Source organism: Manduca sexta, chromosome 28 (assembly GCF_014839805.1).
Source record: "Manduca sexta isolate Smith_Timp_Sample1 chromosome 28, JHU_Msex_v1.0, whole genome shotgun sequence".
NCBI lineage: Eukaryota > Metazoa > Arthropoda > Insecta > Lepidoptera > Sphingidae > Manduca > Manduca sexta.
The window spans coordinates 2,114,968-2,131,909 of NC_051142.1; the positions used below are offsets into that span (position 1 = coordinate 2,114,968).

At 42.2% G+C, this 16,942-nt stretch overlaps 1 protein-coding gene across 1 annotated transcript; it reads left to right on the forward strand.

The window, feature by feature from the left end:
• Positions 1–655: 655 nt before the first annotated feature.
• LOC115452368 (nuclear pore complex protein Nup205) lies at positions 656–16,942 on the forward strand. Its single transcript, XM_037444630.1, has 31 exons — positions 656–829; positions 1,339–1,499; positions 2,206–2,326; positions 2,777–2,954; positions 3,392–3,592; positions 4,278–4,359; positions 4,481–4,584; positions 4,694–4,958; positions 5,122–5,258; positions 5,362–5,745; positions 5,914–6,031; positions 6,336–6,450; positions 7,103–7,260; positions 7,589–7,792; positions 8,109–8,327; positions 8,891–9,026; positions 9,498–9,684; positions 10,370–10,535; positions 11,021–11,133; positions 11,604–11,748; positions 12,058–12,216; positions 12,424–12,559; positions 12,760–12,875; positions 13,105–13,914; positions 14,147–14,370; positions 14,608–14,745; positions 14,958–15,204; positions 15,293–15,521; positions 15,797–16,003; positions 16,386–16,504; positions 16,759–16,942. Exons 1-31 carry the CDS (start codon positions 814–816, stop codon positions 16,837–16,839), a joined length of 5,676 nt encoding a protein of 1,891 aa, XP_037300527.1. The 5' UTR covers positions 656–813; the 3' UTR covers positions 16,840–16,942.

Below are 16,942 nucleotides of genomic sequence, written 5' to 3' on the forward strand. Positions count from 1 at the left end.
CACTCTAATGACATGTTAGTTTACCAATGCATTACATCTTTTATTATTAAAAATAATATTAAACTTTAGTTATTTTCTTTATATTCTTTCATTCATCATTACAATACAAATTTCATTAATCATTACAATTCATTAACGTAATTCTTATTATGTATGTAAACCAGCCCATCAACTCCTATCTGTTTATGTATGTCCTATTTCTTTATATTTTAATTCTTAACCCACTTGATAGTATTTTATTATCAATATATCTTCCTCCGTATTTATATCGTACAACATTATTATAGTTTCCCAACCTTTGTATCCTATGTTCCTATCCTATCCAAATAACTTGACATTGGCTAAATGCATCTAAACTGCGAAGCCAAAAGGGAAAAAAAAAAAAAAAAAATATAAATATACTAGATATTATATATTTACAAGTGCAAACCGATTTTACATTCGGCGTATATTTTCCGAGTGTTTCTAATAATATTACATAGGTATGTATGAATCAAATTGAGAACTGTTTAATATATCAAACTCTATTATAACTTTGAGAAACAAACAACAAATTAACATATTGTTATTTATTCTCTTTGGATGGGATGTGAGACATATTTTTAAACGAAATATCTGTTCGTTCTTTTCATTCGTTCCTATTTTTATCTTTACAAATTTTTATGTTCACGCGCGTCTGCCTAACTGTCAAATCAAAAAGTAGAATTCAAAACAGAATTATTTTATTGAATGTATAGTAATTTTGCATTACAATTTATAGTGCGAAGACTAGATATAAATAAATCATCTATGTTGAGACAGTGAGCGAGCATAATGGATATCAATGAAGGTAAATAACTTAAGACGAAAATTGACGTATTATTTCGGTACAGCGGTTTTCTTATATTTACCCTAATTTATGACACGAATTTAGATATTAATCAACAGAACAATAGTTACTAAAGAAATCTTGTTAAGCAGTAAAGTATTCTTAAATATCACTACTATTTCGTTACATTTTATGTTTCGGATTGAGGTTAGAAACATTTTTGTAGCCTTTGGGTGTGTAATTATAATTTTACTAGGCATGCGGTCGCGACAGTGGGCAAATCTAACCAGTAAATGGATACATTTAACCGAAAAGCATTTTTGCCGTATAATGGACTATCCACATTATGTACTTACATAAATCATGATATTTTAGTTAACTACTATTCTATAAACGCAATGTTTATTCCGAAGGTACAGGTTTGTATATTCATTTGTTTACTATAATGTTAATATAAAGTATTCTAATCTCTATGTATAATATATTAAGTGTATATATTTGTATGAATGCGTCATGAATAAATCTTGCAGGTACAACGACAGATGACCTATGGACTCCATACAAGGAACTGGTGTCAGTGGTGGAGGGATACCTTGCTCACGAGAGCGGGGAGGCTCCCTACTCTGTCCACACATTTGAGTCCGTGCTGCGTAGACACAAACATACATTCCTTACTCTATTGAAGAATCCGGTAAGATTCTCAAGGAGCAATCATTTTAACTGTTAGTTTTTTTATAGAGGGACCGTTGTCTCACACAAATCACATAATTATTGCAGTTACACAATATTTTTTTGTTGGAGCACATTTAGACTCATTGTTTTTAACTAATAGATTTTTTAAATTAAGTACTTTGATTGTCATATCCGTGCTGTACTACATTGTCTCAATACCGCATTACTGAATTATGCTATTTCAGACCTTTTCTGTTAATAATATTGCCACCCTCATAATGGTTACTGGCATGGCGACATTATAATAATATCTGCATTATTATATACTGTTTCATTGCTGTGCATGAGTTTCCTATGCTATTGAGAATGTCTAATCATTTTGTTTTACCACTTTGACCTAATACTGCTATGGTAATCGAGAGAGCAGTAAGTCAGAAAAGGTAATTCTGCTTCGTTATATGGTTAACTAGATCTTATTATCTTGTTGTTCTAACTACCGTTTATCAAATAAAAAAAAGAATTTACAAGTTACATAGATGTATGAAACCTAAGTAGGAAGAAAATTTGTTTAATATACATTTCAAATCGGTAAGAAAAGAATTGGCCGCTTTTGACTTACTGCCCTCTTGATATATGAGTAATAATAAAAATCTGTTAAATCCAAAAATATATTTGGTAATTTGTATACCTAGTTTGTTATGCTAAATAATGAAATATTTTGTTAGGCAAAGAACACAGCGAGTCGAGAAGAAATAAAAAGAGGCATTACAGAAGGCATCACATTACCCAGTGTGGGCCGCACACTACTCTCCAAGGAGCTGGTGGATGAAGCCATCATTATATCAGGTGGGATTGAATCGAATTTTTTAAAAAAAGCTTCTTGAACTAAGAATATTATTAATGAAAAATGAAATTCCCCAGGGTAACAATACGTCTAGTGTTTTACATAAATACTAAAATGTTGGCATTAGAATCTAGTTGTTGCTATTAGTAAATATTGCATATTAATATTCAATATTTTTTCTGCTTAGTCCTGGGTAAACTTCATGCTACTTTGGTACATTTTGATATCACACTAAAGTCTTAATTTTGAATCCCGGGCAGCCAATGTGGTATTTGATTTTTCTGCCCAGAGTCTAGGAATGGTCTCCTTAAATGACAATATTCGATGGACCTAACATACATAGCTGGCAAAATGTGAGTGTGTTAAAAATTACCCATGAAAAGGAAAAAAGGTGTGTTTCTATGTGTGTATGTTTATTTAAGTAATATATAAAACAATCTGCTGTTCTGCAGACATGTACAATGTGAGTGAGTACCTGGCTCTGGAACTGTTGCACACGGCGCAGCGGCAGTTGCCGCGGCACCCGGGCCTGCCGCGTGGGCTGGTCGCCGTGCTGCTCTACTACGACGGGCGGCGCGCGCTAGTGCAGGCGCTGAAAGAGCTCGCCATGGCCAGGGACGGCGTGTGTTGGTGAGTATGAAAAAAAAAAGAGGCAGACAACATAAAAAGGTTGCAGGACTGTTGTGGCTGAGAGTTGTAAGAGATAATGAGGAATAAAATGAGTCTAGAGGAGGCCTGAACAGGCCTCCTTTAGACTCTGCAGGACACACTGAATTAGATTTAGAACTGGATTGATGTGTACACATATATTGATGTGTCTCATTGTAAAAATTTGTAATAAAGGCTATTGAATTTGAATTTTGAATGTAGTAAAGTATTTGGTAAATTCAAAAAGCACTTGTTAATTGATTAGAATTTATTATAATAATTTGTCCTCCTCATGTTATGAAATGATAATGATAATGATAAATAGGATCATGGATCATTATTACACACCTGCCTCTTTGAGGCATAGACATAAACTAAATCCAAACATAGAATATAAGCATAGACACATGTTATCTCAGGTCAATAAACGCCCGTGAGGAGATAATAGCATATGTGTCGCGTTACGTGGAGCAGCTGATCTCGGATGGGCTGCTGGGCAACGTGCTGGAGGCGCTGGGCCGGTTCACGGTGGAGACCGAGCTGGAGCTGCTGCAGCGGAACCGCGCGCTGCCGCCGCACAAGCACCACGCGCGGCTGCTCGCAACCATGGACAATACTAGGTACGCTTGTGGGATTATTAATAAGCCATTGCCCTCAGCAAAACGGCGCGCTAACCGAATTTTTAGAAGCTTATTAATCGAAATGTACAGCACATTTAAAAAAAAATTACATTGTATATCTACAATATGTTATGTTATTTTCGTTGTTTAAATTTTTTAATTATATTGTTTTCTTAACATTGCAAGGGAAATGCAAGTAAATGGTTGGTTTGTGCATCTCTTCTTAAAGTATACATCAATTGTTTGATATGTTTTGCAACCAACATTATAAGATAGACAATTTAATAAGGCATATTTTGGTAGTAAAAGTCGCAGGAGGTCGCTGGATGCGGGACGCATACAATAGGTCGATCTGGAAATCTTTGGGGAAGGCCCATGTTCAGGAGTGAACATACTGCGGGTGATGATGATGATTTCAGTAGTAAATTTTTTTAAAAAGACCTAATGATTTTTTAAAGCAATTATTCATAATTCTTTACATATTTCCACCTGTAATTCATGCGGTGTAAATGATTTTAACAAAAATTCCCAAGGAATTTTAAGACCAAACAAAATTGATTTTATTGTTATTTATAACTAAATTCTAGAAAGTTGAATAGTTTCTAACATAGTTTAGTAATGTTAATCCATAATAATAATATTACTGTGGTTTCTTAATCAAACAATTTCATTTTGATTTATGCAGAAAGTTAATGGCTGGAGTGATTTTTGCTGCTTCAGCACAGAGAGGTCTCAGCAGAGATATGCTTCTAAGGCTGCTTGCAGATGTAAGTTTATTTCCATCTGCTTAGAAGTTTTGAAAATAACAAAATATGAATAAAATATTAGGTCTTAAAAATAAAAGATGCATGCAACATAATGTTATAGTGTGATTGTCTATTGCTACAGCAAACCACGTCGGCCACACAAGGTCCCACCGGAGCGCTGGACGAAGTGTCGCTTGCGCTGCAGATGGCGCTGCTCTACGCGTTAGATTTATCAGTATTGCACAGGTATTATAATCTATCATATAATTTACTATTTGTTCCAACCAGTATAGGAGACATAATTAAAAGCTTTCGATATGTTCAACATATAATATTTAATCGCAATTTCTTTCAGGCGTGAAGATGGTGAAGAATTAGCTAAGAAACTGCCCCTTATCCAAGATCCGGAACTGATATCTGTGCTCGTGGACGAGCTCACTCCTCCAGGGAATCCTCCAGAAGTTCCTGAGAAAGGGTCGGGGGTTCGTGCGTTGTGCCAGTTGTCACTCGGCCTGGCGCTGGCCGCGTTGAAGCGCGCGCCGCAATCACTGGTGCGTGGGGCTTCGGCTGACCTGCTGGACCAAGACGAGATGCTTGTGGATGCTGCTATAGATGGACGGGTGAGGGTTGCACGTGTGTAATATGAATTTGCACAAATAATGATTGTGTGACTACTGACTGTTTATGGAGAATCATAGACAGAAGGAAATCTTGCAAACCGAACATAATTTTATCACAGTTAATAATATAATAGGCAGTAGAATGATGTTATTGTTATTGCAGGTGTTTGAGTACCTTGAGGAGGCGATCCTGTCCACAGATTATGTGGTGAAAGAAGAGTATTACCAGCGACGCATACATTCGCTCATTACTGACTTCATCGTGCTGATGCATTCCAAGCTCATGGAAATGAGAGTCAAGTTAGTAGTACCATTGGAATATTGAACTATTCACACGAATATATCGAAACATGGCAAGATTATAGCAGGATATTATGACAGAATGATTTTGTTTGTGGTACAGGGCTGACGAAGCAGCGCGCGCGGCGGCTGCGTACGCGCAGGAAGGTCTCGCGGGGTGGGGCGCGGGCTCGCGGCCGCGGCTGCACGCGCTGCTGGCATGCGTGCGACGGTTGTACGCGCGCGACCCGCTGAAGTTGCGCTACGACTACTGGGCGGCGTGCGGCGGCAGTGGCGGTGGCGGCGGGAGCGGCAGGGCGGAGCCGCGCGCCGCCACGCTGTACAAGTTCGTGCGGCTGGCGGGCGGGCTGGCGTGCGCGGCGCTGCTGCCGGCGTACCTGCGGGCACTGGCGGCGCTGGCGGTGCCGCGCCACACGTGGGCGCTGCTCGCCAGGAGGGACGCGCTCTCCGCACACCACCTGCTCACCGCGCTGCACAGATACTACCAGTACCTATACACATTACATACTACCTACTATGTTTGCCGCAAGTTTTCTAACATTATCTGCAATTCACTAAGGTTGTTTCTATTCTAATAAACCATAATTTGACACATTTAATATGTGAGAATAACAAATTGAATTTTGCTCACAAAGTTGAATGTGTTTTTGTACAGTAATCTACGAGCGGACCCTTCGCCGTTCGCGGACCACTTGCACTCGTCGTCTATGGGAGCGTCGGCTATCGTCACACCGGGAGCGCGGCCTGGGAAGCTTATGGTCCGGCAGGAGGAGGTATGTTCTGCATTTATTTATTAATTGTTTAACTTTATATACAAAGTATACTTCTTTGTATGGGTATCGCAATATGACTTGTTAGGAGATGGGGTTGGGTTCAGATAGAATATTGACTGATTAAAGATGATTAGCCCTCGCCAGTCGACATATACTGGCTTGTTCGATTCGAAACTACACAGGCCGATCCCGAAACGTTATACACTTATATGGGCTTCTCTGCAGCTTTTGAATGCGGGCTGCTACCTAGTTGGATACAAATATCCTTTTATTTTTATAATATTAAAGGAATTTTTGATGCCAGGTGGAGGCCATGATAGCGGCCCTGCAACTGATCGCGGCCGTGGCCCGGGAGGACCAGGCCGCGTGCGTCAGCATCTGCGAGAATTTGCAGTGGGATGCCATTAACTGCATGTTTGGTGAGTATGACTACAATCATTAAATCAAGAGGATGTAAATAATCTTGATTTATTCATGAGAGTGCCAGTATTTTATGAGTTGAGAATTTATTTTATTTATGAAAGTTTTTTAGCGTTTACATTAGCGGCAACCACCTATTACTGAATAGTAAGCTGACTTTTTAACTGACTTTAAAATAGCAGGAGGTATTAATTTTTTTTTATTGGAGTATTTTATTGAAATTAAACTAATTGTCGGATTCTATCGCGATTTTAGTATTTTATTTTCTCCCGACGTTTCGAAGACTTCGCAGCCTTCATGGTCACGGGGGGGGGACTGAGGTGTTGTTCATCCGTAAAGTCAAAGTTACAATATCTACCTACATTTTACAATTATACAACTTTTTTAAAATTTTAACTGTTGGTGGTCCGATCTATGCAGAATGAGCTCACAGTGTCTTGAAGTCCATAGAATCCGAAAATTAGTTTAATTTCAATGTCTAACATTCGCGGAAACATAAGAAATCATTATGGAGTATTTTATTTTATTATTTAAATGGTAAAAATCGTTAAGTTAACTATTGCAAGTTTTGTTGGTAATGTAAACCTTGCTTGAAATCGAAATGAAGGTTGGTGTGCGACGAGTAAAGTGTGAGTTTGTGGTGCGCTGCAGGTCTGATGTGCTGCCACGTGCCGATCCAGCTGAAGGCGTGGCTGTGCAGCGCGGCGGCGGCGCTGGGCGCGGGCGGCGGCGCGGCGCGCGCGTGGGCCGCGCTCGAGCACGCGCGCCTCGTCGCCGCGCCGCGCGCGCTCGCCGCCGACCTCAGGGAGGTACGCCGCCCGACACATACAAAATTCACTTGAGTAGATTCATACAGACATATTTTGTTACAAAACTGTTCGCTACTCGACTAAAGTATTAGCAAAGTTCGGACGCATGCTCTCACGCCGCTTCAGTCTGTTACAGTAATTTGTATATTTCACTTTATTTGATCACTTATGCGCAATCTATTCAGTTCAAGACGGTTTTTAAATATTTATAATAAATGAATCTGGCTTTATTGTATACAAATCGCGATCTATATCCCATCGAAAAGAAGTCTTATTTCACCTTATACCCGTGTTAGCTTTATTGGTCCTGATTATGCTATTTATCCAGGTGGAGTGTCGCATGGAAGAGTACCCAGTGTCCCGCGCGCTGGTGTCCCTGCTAGAGGCACTCTCGGCCGCGGCGCCGTTGCCCCGGGCCCTCGGCGCCGGCACGCGTACCCCTGGGCTTGACCCCTACGTGGACTACGTCCTCAACCAGCTTGCGCTACCGGCACCACACAGATCTTATGCTAAGCCGCATGAGAAGTGGGAGGTAGGTTGAAAAAATTTACAAACACAACAGCAATCAATATTAATAATGGTTGACGTGTTACGTTTATCGACATCGACGGGTACAGTTTTATTGGTGTCCATTATAATGAAATTGATCACTGACAGTTTTCGATTCTTAAAATAAATAATATATTTTTTTTTAAATTAAAGCTAAAATATTACGTCCGGAGTTTCAATATAAAATTCTCAAATTACACATTAAATTTTTAGGATATATTCGAGACTTCGATAAAAAGACAGATTGTAATTTGTAATAGGATGTTTAACAGCAATAATATTTAATATTCTTTTCACAGATGCTGTCGCTATGCTTCCGGCTGTTCGTCCGTTGGCTGGAGCAATACGAGCCGTCCCCATCAGACTTTCCCCCAACAGGTCGGGAGCCGGACGCAAATCCGCCGCCCGGGTTCCGCTTGTTGGTGCAGCTGCACACCAAGTCCGAGCTGTTGCGGCTGCTGCTCACGTCGCTGGACGAGGCGCATGAGTTGCTGGACGGGCAGCCCGGACAGAGCAGGGTGAGTACAATATACGATATAGCATATAGATAATTTATGTCTGATATTTCTGTTCAAAATAGTCAATTACGTCGTTACGTACGTCAACCTTTATGAGGAAGTGGAGAATGGCACTATTATAAGCTGTTTACATTAAGTTTTACACAACTATTTTTATTGAGTGCGTCACTTCTATAGGTAGTCTGATGTACTTACACAGAAACAGATACAAGTATATTATATTTTCTTTGGAAATGGTGAAAAGCCTGTTGTAAGGGCGTGTTGTCTCGTTCAACATGTTATATTCATTACTTAGTCTACTCAATCAGTAGAATAGCCTGTAACCAAGATGTCTTTTACAAATTATAGGGACTGATATTAAGTAGGAGAATGACATATCCTAGTTATAAACTTATCAATGAGATATGTCTTTCCCATATGTTTTGCCGTTTTCTATACGTGTTTCTGATTGTAGGAAAGCATCTTGGCTGTGGTCCTAGATCATGTAATAATACCCTTCAACATTGTATTTGTACTGTACTAAATATATCCCCAAATGGTCAAGATATTGTTAATGTGTGCAGGAGTTTGTGGAGCAGAGCCTCGTGAGCATCCTGCAGCTGCTGGAGCGCGCGCTGTCACTGGAGCGCGCGCTCAACAGCGCCGCCGTGCAGGCCGGCCGCGGCGTGCTGCTCGTCGGACTCTCCAAGCTCATACTCGGTCAGGAATGATCTATTGCTCTTTGTGTAGACCGGAATTTATAGCACCATTGGATTTTTTGACGTTCAAGATCATCAGCAGTACCAATATTAAATTTGTGTAAATTGTTAGTGTTGATAAACGTTCAAAAGGAAACTGTCTGAAAGCCAACATGCACAAAGCATGGTGCTACTTTTCAAAATAAATAGAGAAATCGGCGGTTTTCAAAATGGATGGATACAAGATGGATAGGAATTCCAGCCATAGGAGTTGTTAACATAAAGTTATTAGCTAACAGCCGCATTCAACAAACGAATCCAATCTCAATCTTCAATCTTATTCCGATAGTAACCCATCAGAATAACATATTTGATAGCTTGTCAATAAAAACTTTGTTCTGATTGGTCCATTTTTGAGATAGATCGGAATTTCGGAAAAGGGGATTGGGATCGTTTGTTGATAATGGCGGTAAGACGAGTGTCATGTGCGTAGAGCCGGAAGGTCCGGAGAACTGCTGCCGGCTGGTGACGTGCTGCCGCGTGGTGTCGCACGGGCCGCAGCTGGCGCGCGCCGCGGCCGGCGCCGTGTCGGTGCTGCGCCTGGCGCTGCACGCGCCCGCCGCCGCGCGCCACCTGCTCGCGCTGCTCACGCACAAGCACGCGCGCGCTGCAGAAGTCAGGTCAGTACACTCGTCACCACACTCATTATGTTATAACCTGACTAAGCGTTTATTAACCTGGCCGGCTTATACAAACACACATATCTTACATTTTCAATTAATATTTTCTTTCAGTAGACAGTTCGTAACACAATCCTTAATGTTGTGTTGATTGTTTAGATATAGTTGTGGGATCAAATATCCATCATTGTGGTTTTTTTTTTGGAAACTGCCGTGGTTATCTCCGGGGGTACCCTGCTAATGGTGTACAAGCGATCCTCCGGCTTAGCAACCACGGCACTCCCAATGTGAGTTGGTGAGCTCTACCGCTATCACTGGAGGCGCCAGCTGAAGGTTGGCTGGCAGCCTGCAGCTACACGGTCTTAGGGCCCGGGAGGAAGACAGGAGAGGATAAAGGGAAGGAAGAGAAGAGGAAAGAGTAGAAGCTATTAGAATGGTTGGAAGGGAAAGGGAGGGGAAATGTTCACGAACCCTTATAGACCTCACTGTGAATTTAACAACCATTAGATATACACATGAGTTGTGTGCCTAGGGTAGCGGCAAATGTGCCCCATGCATGGGAGTGCATTTGGTGTGGAGACCAAGCGCACAAGAATTGCCTCGGGGTGGGCATCATTGTGGTTATGACTCAACTCTCGTAATTTGATTTGGTCACGACAATGTAAAATAATGTTTATATTTATAGACACGGTTTCGTGGAATGTCTGGAAGCAGAAGAGTACGGAGACGACGAGGAGACGGCGTCGCTGCGGCAGGCGAAGGAGGGCATCGTGATGTTGCTGCACGAGCTGCTCCCCACCGCGCCGCCCAACCTCGCGCACTTCCTGCTGGGGTACCAGCTCACCGACGATGTAAGTATTGCTCTAGATCCAGTGTGATCTATGCCGTGGACCAGATGCCTTTGTATAATCGTCAAGACTTATTGAAAACAAAAAAATATGGCAATGAGATATCCTTTCGATAAATGTTTCGAATAGCGATATATTCTAGGTATAGACATATCGATACTATATTTCATTCCCATACATTTATTATTTTTATTAGTCTTAACGATTGTAGAAAGGCATCTTATGGTGTTATCTCTTTATGTATAAATAAATTTGTCTATAGCTCCAGGTCACGGTAATTTTTAGCGTACTCAGGCGGTGGATACCGATAAGGTCTAGAGTGCTATGGCTAGGTCAATCTAATCAGGTCATCTATTACAGTGGCTGAAAATACACTTTCATCTATTCATCTATTACAGTCGCTGAAAATACACTTGGAGACTAGACATACGCATGATAATAGTGTGTTATAGATAAAAGAAAAGATATGATATAAATATGTGTTGCAGGTATCCCGCAGTGCCCTGAACGAGCCAGGTGCGGCGGGGTACCCGCGCACGTGCCTGCACTCCATACTCGACCTGCTGGACCAACACATATCGGGACAGAATGCTGCTAATAGGTACTATAATCATTCTGCATAATAGCGATAGGATTAAATAAAAGTAATTTTTTCATGTTTGTTGGAGGGAACACTTATCGATTACATGATTCATTCGGTAGTAAGTGGAGAGGAGCGTAGCTAACGTCAGGCTTAGTAGTGTAGTGCACTGGGGCACCTGAGGTCAGTGGGCTTTTGATCTGGACCAGTACCTCAACGTCAAATTGAATTAAATGCATATTACCCACCAAAACTGTAAATTGGCGACCTTTCTTTGCACCTCTACGCAACTTACGCTACGCAACAGCGTGTAGGCAGTAGGTATTCTTGTAGAAAAAAAACATTATGCCTATAATCAATCACATTTTTTTTCGATTTCTCACCTGATAATCGATGTATCGATAAGATTTTGCGAATTTCAAAGAGAACATTTTTGTAGACGGAAAGATCATAGTTTTTTCGTAAGCACTGCCAGTTATCTGCCTATACAGAGAAGCGACGGACCTGATCGAGAGCTGTTACCGCCTGGTGTATTGGCTGTGCGCGCGTCCCACCACATCTGCGCCGATGTTGCGCTTCTTGCGCTCCAGAGACTACTTCCTGTGTCGACATGTCAAACACTTGGTCGACTTGAAGGTGAGCCGTTGTTCGTCGATTTTAGTCATCAAAAGTTCTCTTTCTGTTTTTTGTGCGAAATAGAATCAATTGTTTTTGTGGGGTAAATCTGTATGGTGATTGTCGTCGAGTTGCCTTTTGACTTCAGCCGACATATAATAGCATAGGATAGTATCACTTTGACAACTATTACGTTACTTAAAAATATTTTCATATATAAAACGGTAAATGCCATAGTTATATTTGAGACATATTATTTATTTTATCGATCGTAGTAAAGTTGACTGAATCAATTGAAATAAGGTCATCACTAGTGTTTGTGTGTTACAGAGCGCGAGCGCGGTGACGATCTCTGCGCGTTCGTGGGTCGTCCGCGCGTGCGCGAGCTCGTGCGGGGCGGCGGGCGCGGCGCGGCAGGTGGCGGCGCTCTCCGCTCTGCTGCACGCGCTCGCGCACGCGCCCGCCGCCGCGCACACGCACACCGCGCAGGTAACACCGTATACTTACCACGAGAGTGCTACTTCCTTGCAAATTTGTTCTAGCAATATTCTTTTTATATACATTCATATTTATCATTCATTCACTCCTAAATTTTTAGATAAATCCACCCGAGCAACATATTTTATAATATCCTAATAAAGCTCTTTTATCCACATAAAACACCTTATAATAATTATTGAAATAATTTTCTCACAGGATTGGGAGTGGTGTCTCCTGCGTCGGCTTATTGAAGATCTCCCAATGAGCGTGGAAGAGACACCTGAGCCGCGATGGGAGTTGTTCCAACCGAATCAACTGCGACAAGCCATCGCTTCTTGTGACTTACCTACAGGTATACATAGTAAATAATACGTCCACCGTTTTTAATACAAGCACAACATAAAGATCTACATTCAATAACTATCTCATATTGCCAAAAATTGTATGATTTATTGACTCTGAATAAACCTAAGTTTGATAGCAATAAATGTATCGTGAATACATTGTTAATATTGTCCAAGCCATGACTGTATACAGGGTGTTATATCGCAGGTATGGGAGGCAAACGCATCAGCGTGTCTCGCGTGCTGGCGCTACTCACGCGAGAGTTAGCAGCTCTCAACGCCACCGCGCCGCAGAGGAACCTCGTCTCGCTGGAGATACAGAAGGTACTAACAAATAAATGATTGGAATCCATTGCGTAAAAGGGTCCTATCTGAATAAAAATGTTCGACATGCTTTTTTTATAAGTTCGACTTCTTTTTGGGATCTCAAGTATAATATAGTGCAATGAAACAGTGTCTCATTGCACTATTTTGATAGGACTTCATTAATTATGATTAGTACAATTTAAAGAGGAAGAAAAGAGTGTATTCTATTAAAATATATTCACCACAGGTGTTAGATTACGTAACGGAAGTGAACCACCAGCGTAACCTCGCCGCGACTCTCACACACTACTACGACTCGTGGCGGCAGCTTACGGAGATATTGTTCTGCGTAGTGCCCCACGATATCCTGGACGTGGAATCCAGGAAGACTCTCCTGCTCAACATCCTGCAGGACCTTCTCAACAAAATACAACCCAATGATGTCCTACCCCAAATAGGAAACCTGGCTTCAGGCACTGTATTACTCCTCCTGGTCAATCTACGTCACTGCTACATATTACAGAAGAGGGAATCGAATTTAAAGACGAGCGACTTCGAAACGTCATTTTTTGGTCCTTCGAACCAGATTATGCAAACAAATTCATTGACCCTAAAGTTTATACTGAAGAAGATTCTCAGCTGGATCTTGGTTTCGGGGGGTTCGACGCAGAAAATGCGCGTGAATCTTTACGGAGCGCTATTGAACTATTTGAATATAGTTAATTTGAAACATAGCCCGGCGGATCCGGAAGAGGACGTCAACAGCACTTATGTCAGTCGACTTGACAGTTCGAAAGTTAAGTCGAGTAGGGAAGAGTCATCGTTGAGGTCCATGGCTATTGACGTTATCAGCGATTTCGGGGAGAACCTGTGCACGATAGTGTGCAGTGACTGCATCGGTGCGGGACACGATGTATGCAGGATGGTTGCCCTGTCCTGCCTGGATATGCTGATTGAAATCAACCCGAGGACTGATTGGATGAACACGCTCACGAATCAAGGGTACTTGAGAAGTTTGATTGACAGCTTGCTGCAGGATGATGAGGGACTGAAGGAGGTATGTTTCTGATATATAATGAAATCGAATACAAACAAACCTGACGTTAGTATGTACCGACTATTGAGTTATTTATTTCTTTTCGTATAACTTCTGGACTTTAATCAAATCCGTGACAAGGTTTGTCACTAGCTTCATGATTTTCAATGTTGTAAATTTGGGTACAATTAGCCCGCGTGAGACGTTGCCATAATAGAAATGCATAGAAAGATAAAACTCTTGCTGCGCACAGGCCCTGGAGCCCCAGCCGAAGTCCCTGCGCGTGCTGTACGTGTATGAATCCAAGATGGCGCTGCTAATCAAGTTGGCGGCGAGTCGCGCAGGCGCAGAGACGGTGCTGTCGCAGGGCGCGCTGGCGAGCCTCGCCAACCTCTCCGCGCTCGACTGCCATCCCGACATACACACTGGATACAATTCACATAAAGACACCGAATTCGTGCCCTCAGTCGCTAACAGGTGAGAGTAACGAACAGATCCCTGTGTTTTTAAGTATTTTTATAGAAAATACGTCAAAATTTGGGCGCATTCCGTTGAAATATTTCTCAAAATCTAATCAACTGAATAAAAAAATAAATAACTTTAATGTACATATTTAATTTATTTTACGAAAGACATTTAATTCATTATGGTGGTAAAGTGTAGAATTCAGTAACATATTTGGACTAAGTATATTAATAACGCATAATGTGTCAGATTCCGTCAGATCCTGGTGCCGGCGCTGTCGCTGTGCGACGCGCTCCTGACGACGCTCGGCGCGCAGAACCACAGCTGCGTCATCCACGTCACCCACATGCTGCTCAGCCATGTCGAGTGCGTCGACATGGTGCTCAGGTAAATTATTTGCATTAGCCCTAATATATCTCTCGCCTGCGAAACAACTCCACGTAATGATTGGGTGTTTCAATCGGGATGAAAGATGATATATTACAAAATACAATCCATGATATCCATCACATAATTTTACAAGTGTTCACTATCGGAAACACTTTTATGATACCCTGGTTACCATGGTAGAATAGGATGCTAAAGTTGGTAATGTCCAGGGCGGCGCACCCCGAGAGTTCGCGCGAGGTGCTGCGCGAGGTGGAGGCGGTGACGTCGGTGGTGGGGCGCGCGGTGGGCGCGGCGAGTGCGGCGCGCGCCGGCGCGGGCGCGGAGCTCGAGGCGCTGGCGGGCGCGGCCGCGGCGCTGCGCCGGCTGCAGGGACTCATGCTGGCGCTGCTGGCGCGGTGTGCGAGGGCCGAGCACGTCAAGCACGACGACGACGCCTCCGCACTGCTATACTATAAGGTGAAAATGAATCAATGTATAAAACAATGAAGATATTTATCGTATGAAATGTTGTAATTACGGTTTTACCATCGTTTGTGGTGTCTAGATAATTTGCAACTTGCTGACGTACGCTCGAAACCTGATATCGACGTCGGCCGACCGGTCGGTGATCTGTCCGTTGGCGAACATGGAGGGCGGCGGCGTGCCGGAGGGGCTGCAGTGCGCGGTGCTGGTGCCGCTGCTGCGGTACCTCATGGAGCGTACGCACCACCATCGCAAATTGCTGGCCACCACGCAGCACCAGTTGCATGCAGTGCCTACTATGACACTCGACGGTAACCGCTATGATAAAAAAATATATGGTTAAATGTGCTGTTGACAAAAAGGCCAAATATTGATAATGTCTAAAAACAAAGAAGATAAAAATCGGAATGTTAAAGTCATAAATTATCTTTTTATAAAGATCCTTAACCTGCTATATTTTTAATAATTTTAATTATTACTAAGTCGATAGGTTGGCTTGTAATTTTATGTTAAGAATGCAGTAAGTGTATCGCTTTCTGAAGCGGAAAAACGTTAATGATGTTATAATAGTGTGTGTGTATCGCAGAGCTGCGTAAGATGGTGAGCGGGCCGGGCACGCTGTCGCCGCTGGAGGTGCGGTCGCGCGCGTGGCGCGGCGCGTGGGAGCGGGCGCGCGCGCGGCGCCGCGAGCTGCGCTGCTGCGTGCACGCGCGCGACTCCGCGCTGCTGCTCGTGTGGGCGCGCACGCGACACGCGCTCATGCTCATGCCCCAACTCGACCATAGCACCACAGGTCAGCCGCCAGCTGCTTTACCCGAATACTTACAGCTGGCAAACAACTTGACCACACAACCGCGTGGTATATTTTTTTTGTATGCAAATATATTTTTTTGTACTCTATCGTACAAAAAAATCTCCACTACTCAGTTGTGTGCTCAAGTTATTTGCCGGTTATAATCCATGGCTACTTTTTAAATGAAAATAGTACAGTATGACAAAAATAAAATTTTCTTACGCAATTGCTAACATCTGGTATTAATAAGAATACTCCCATATATATGAAAAAAAACACTTAATCATAATAGCCATAAATAATTCCAATAAATTTTAACAATGTGTTTTGCATATTTATTCGTTTGTTACAATGAACAATAACCCAAATATACGATCCCCAGTGCTAAGCCCCGAGGACGCGTGGCGCGGCGCGGGCGGTGAAGAAGCGTCGCAGTTGCGCAAGGAACTCATCGCCGTGTTCAACGACCGGTTCACAGAACAGCTGCTGGACACCGCGGAGGTATGCCAACTTAAACACATGTCCTACTGTCCTACATGTCGTATAGTAAATGGTAAAGATTATGCAAACGTTCGACATTGAAAATAAAAATATATATAGAAATAAAAGCGGAATCTGAACGTATTTGTACCAAATTTTATATGTCAAAATATCTGAATGGACTCCCATTTGCTGGTATTGTAATTTACCCTATAAGTTTTTCTATTTCTACCGATGTCGTTATGGACACAGGTTTATACATTTCCTCATTCCAGAACCAGCCGGCAACGCAGCGGAATTTTCTCGAAGTGTTGGTGAAAGACATCAAGGCTATGATACAGTTTTCACCGCTGTGATGTTAAGAGTGAACATGTACGAGCCGAGAACTGAAGTCTTTGTTAAACTAAATGTATTTTTGTAATTATGTTGCCACGAAAATAAAATTTGATAATTTTTGTC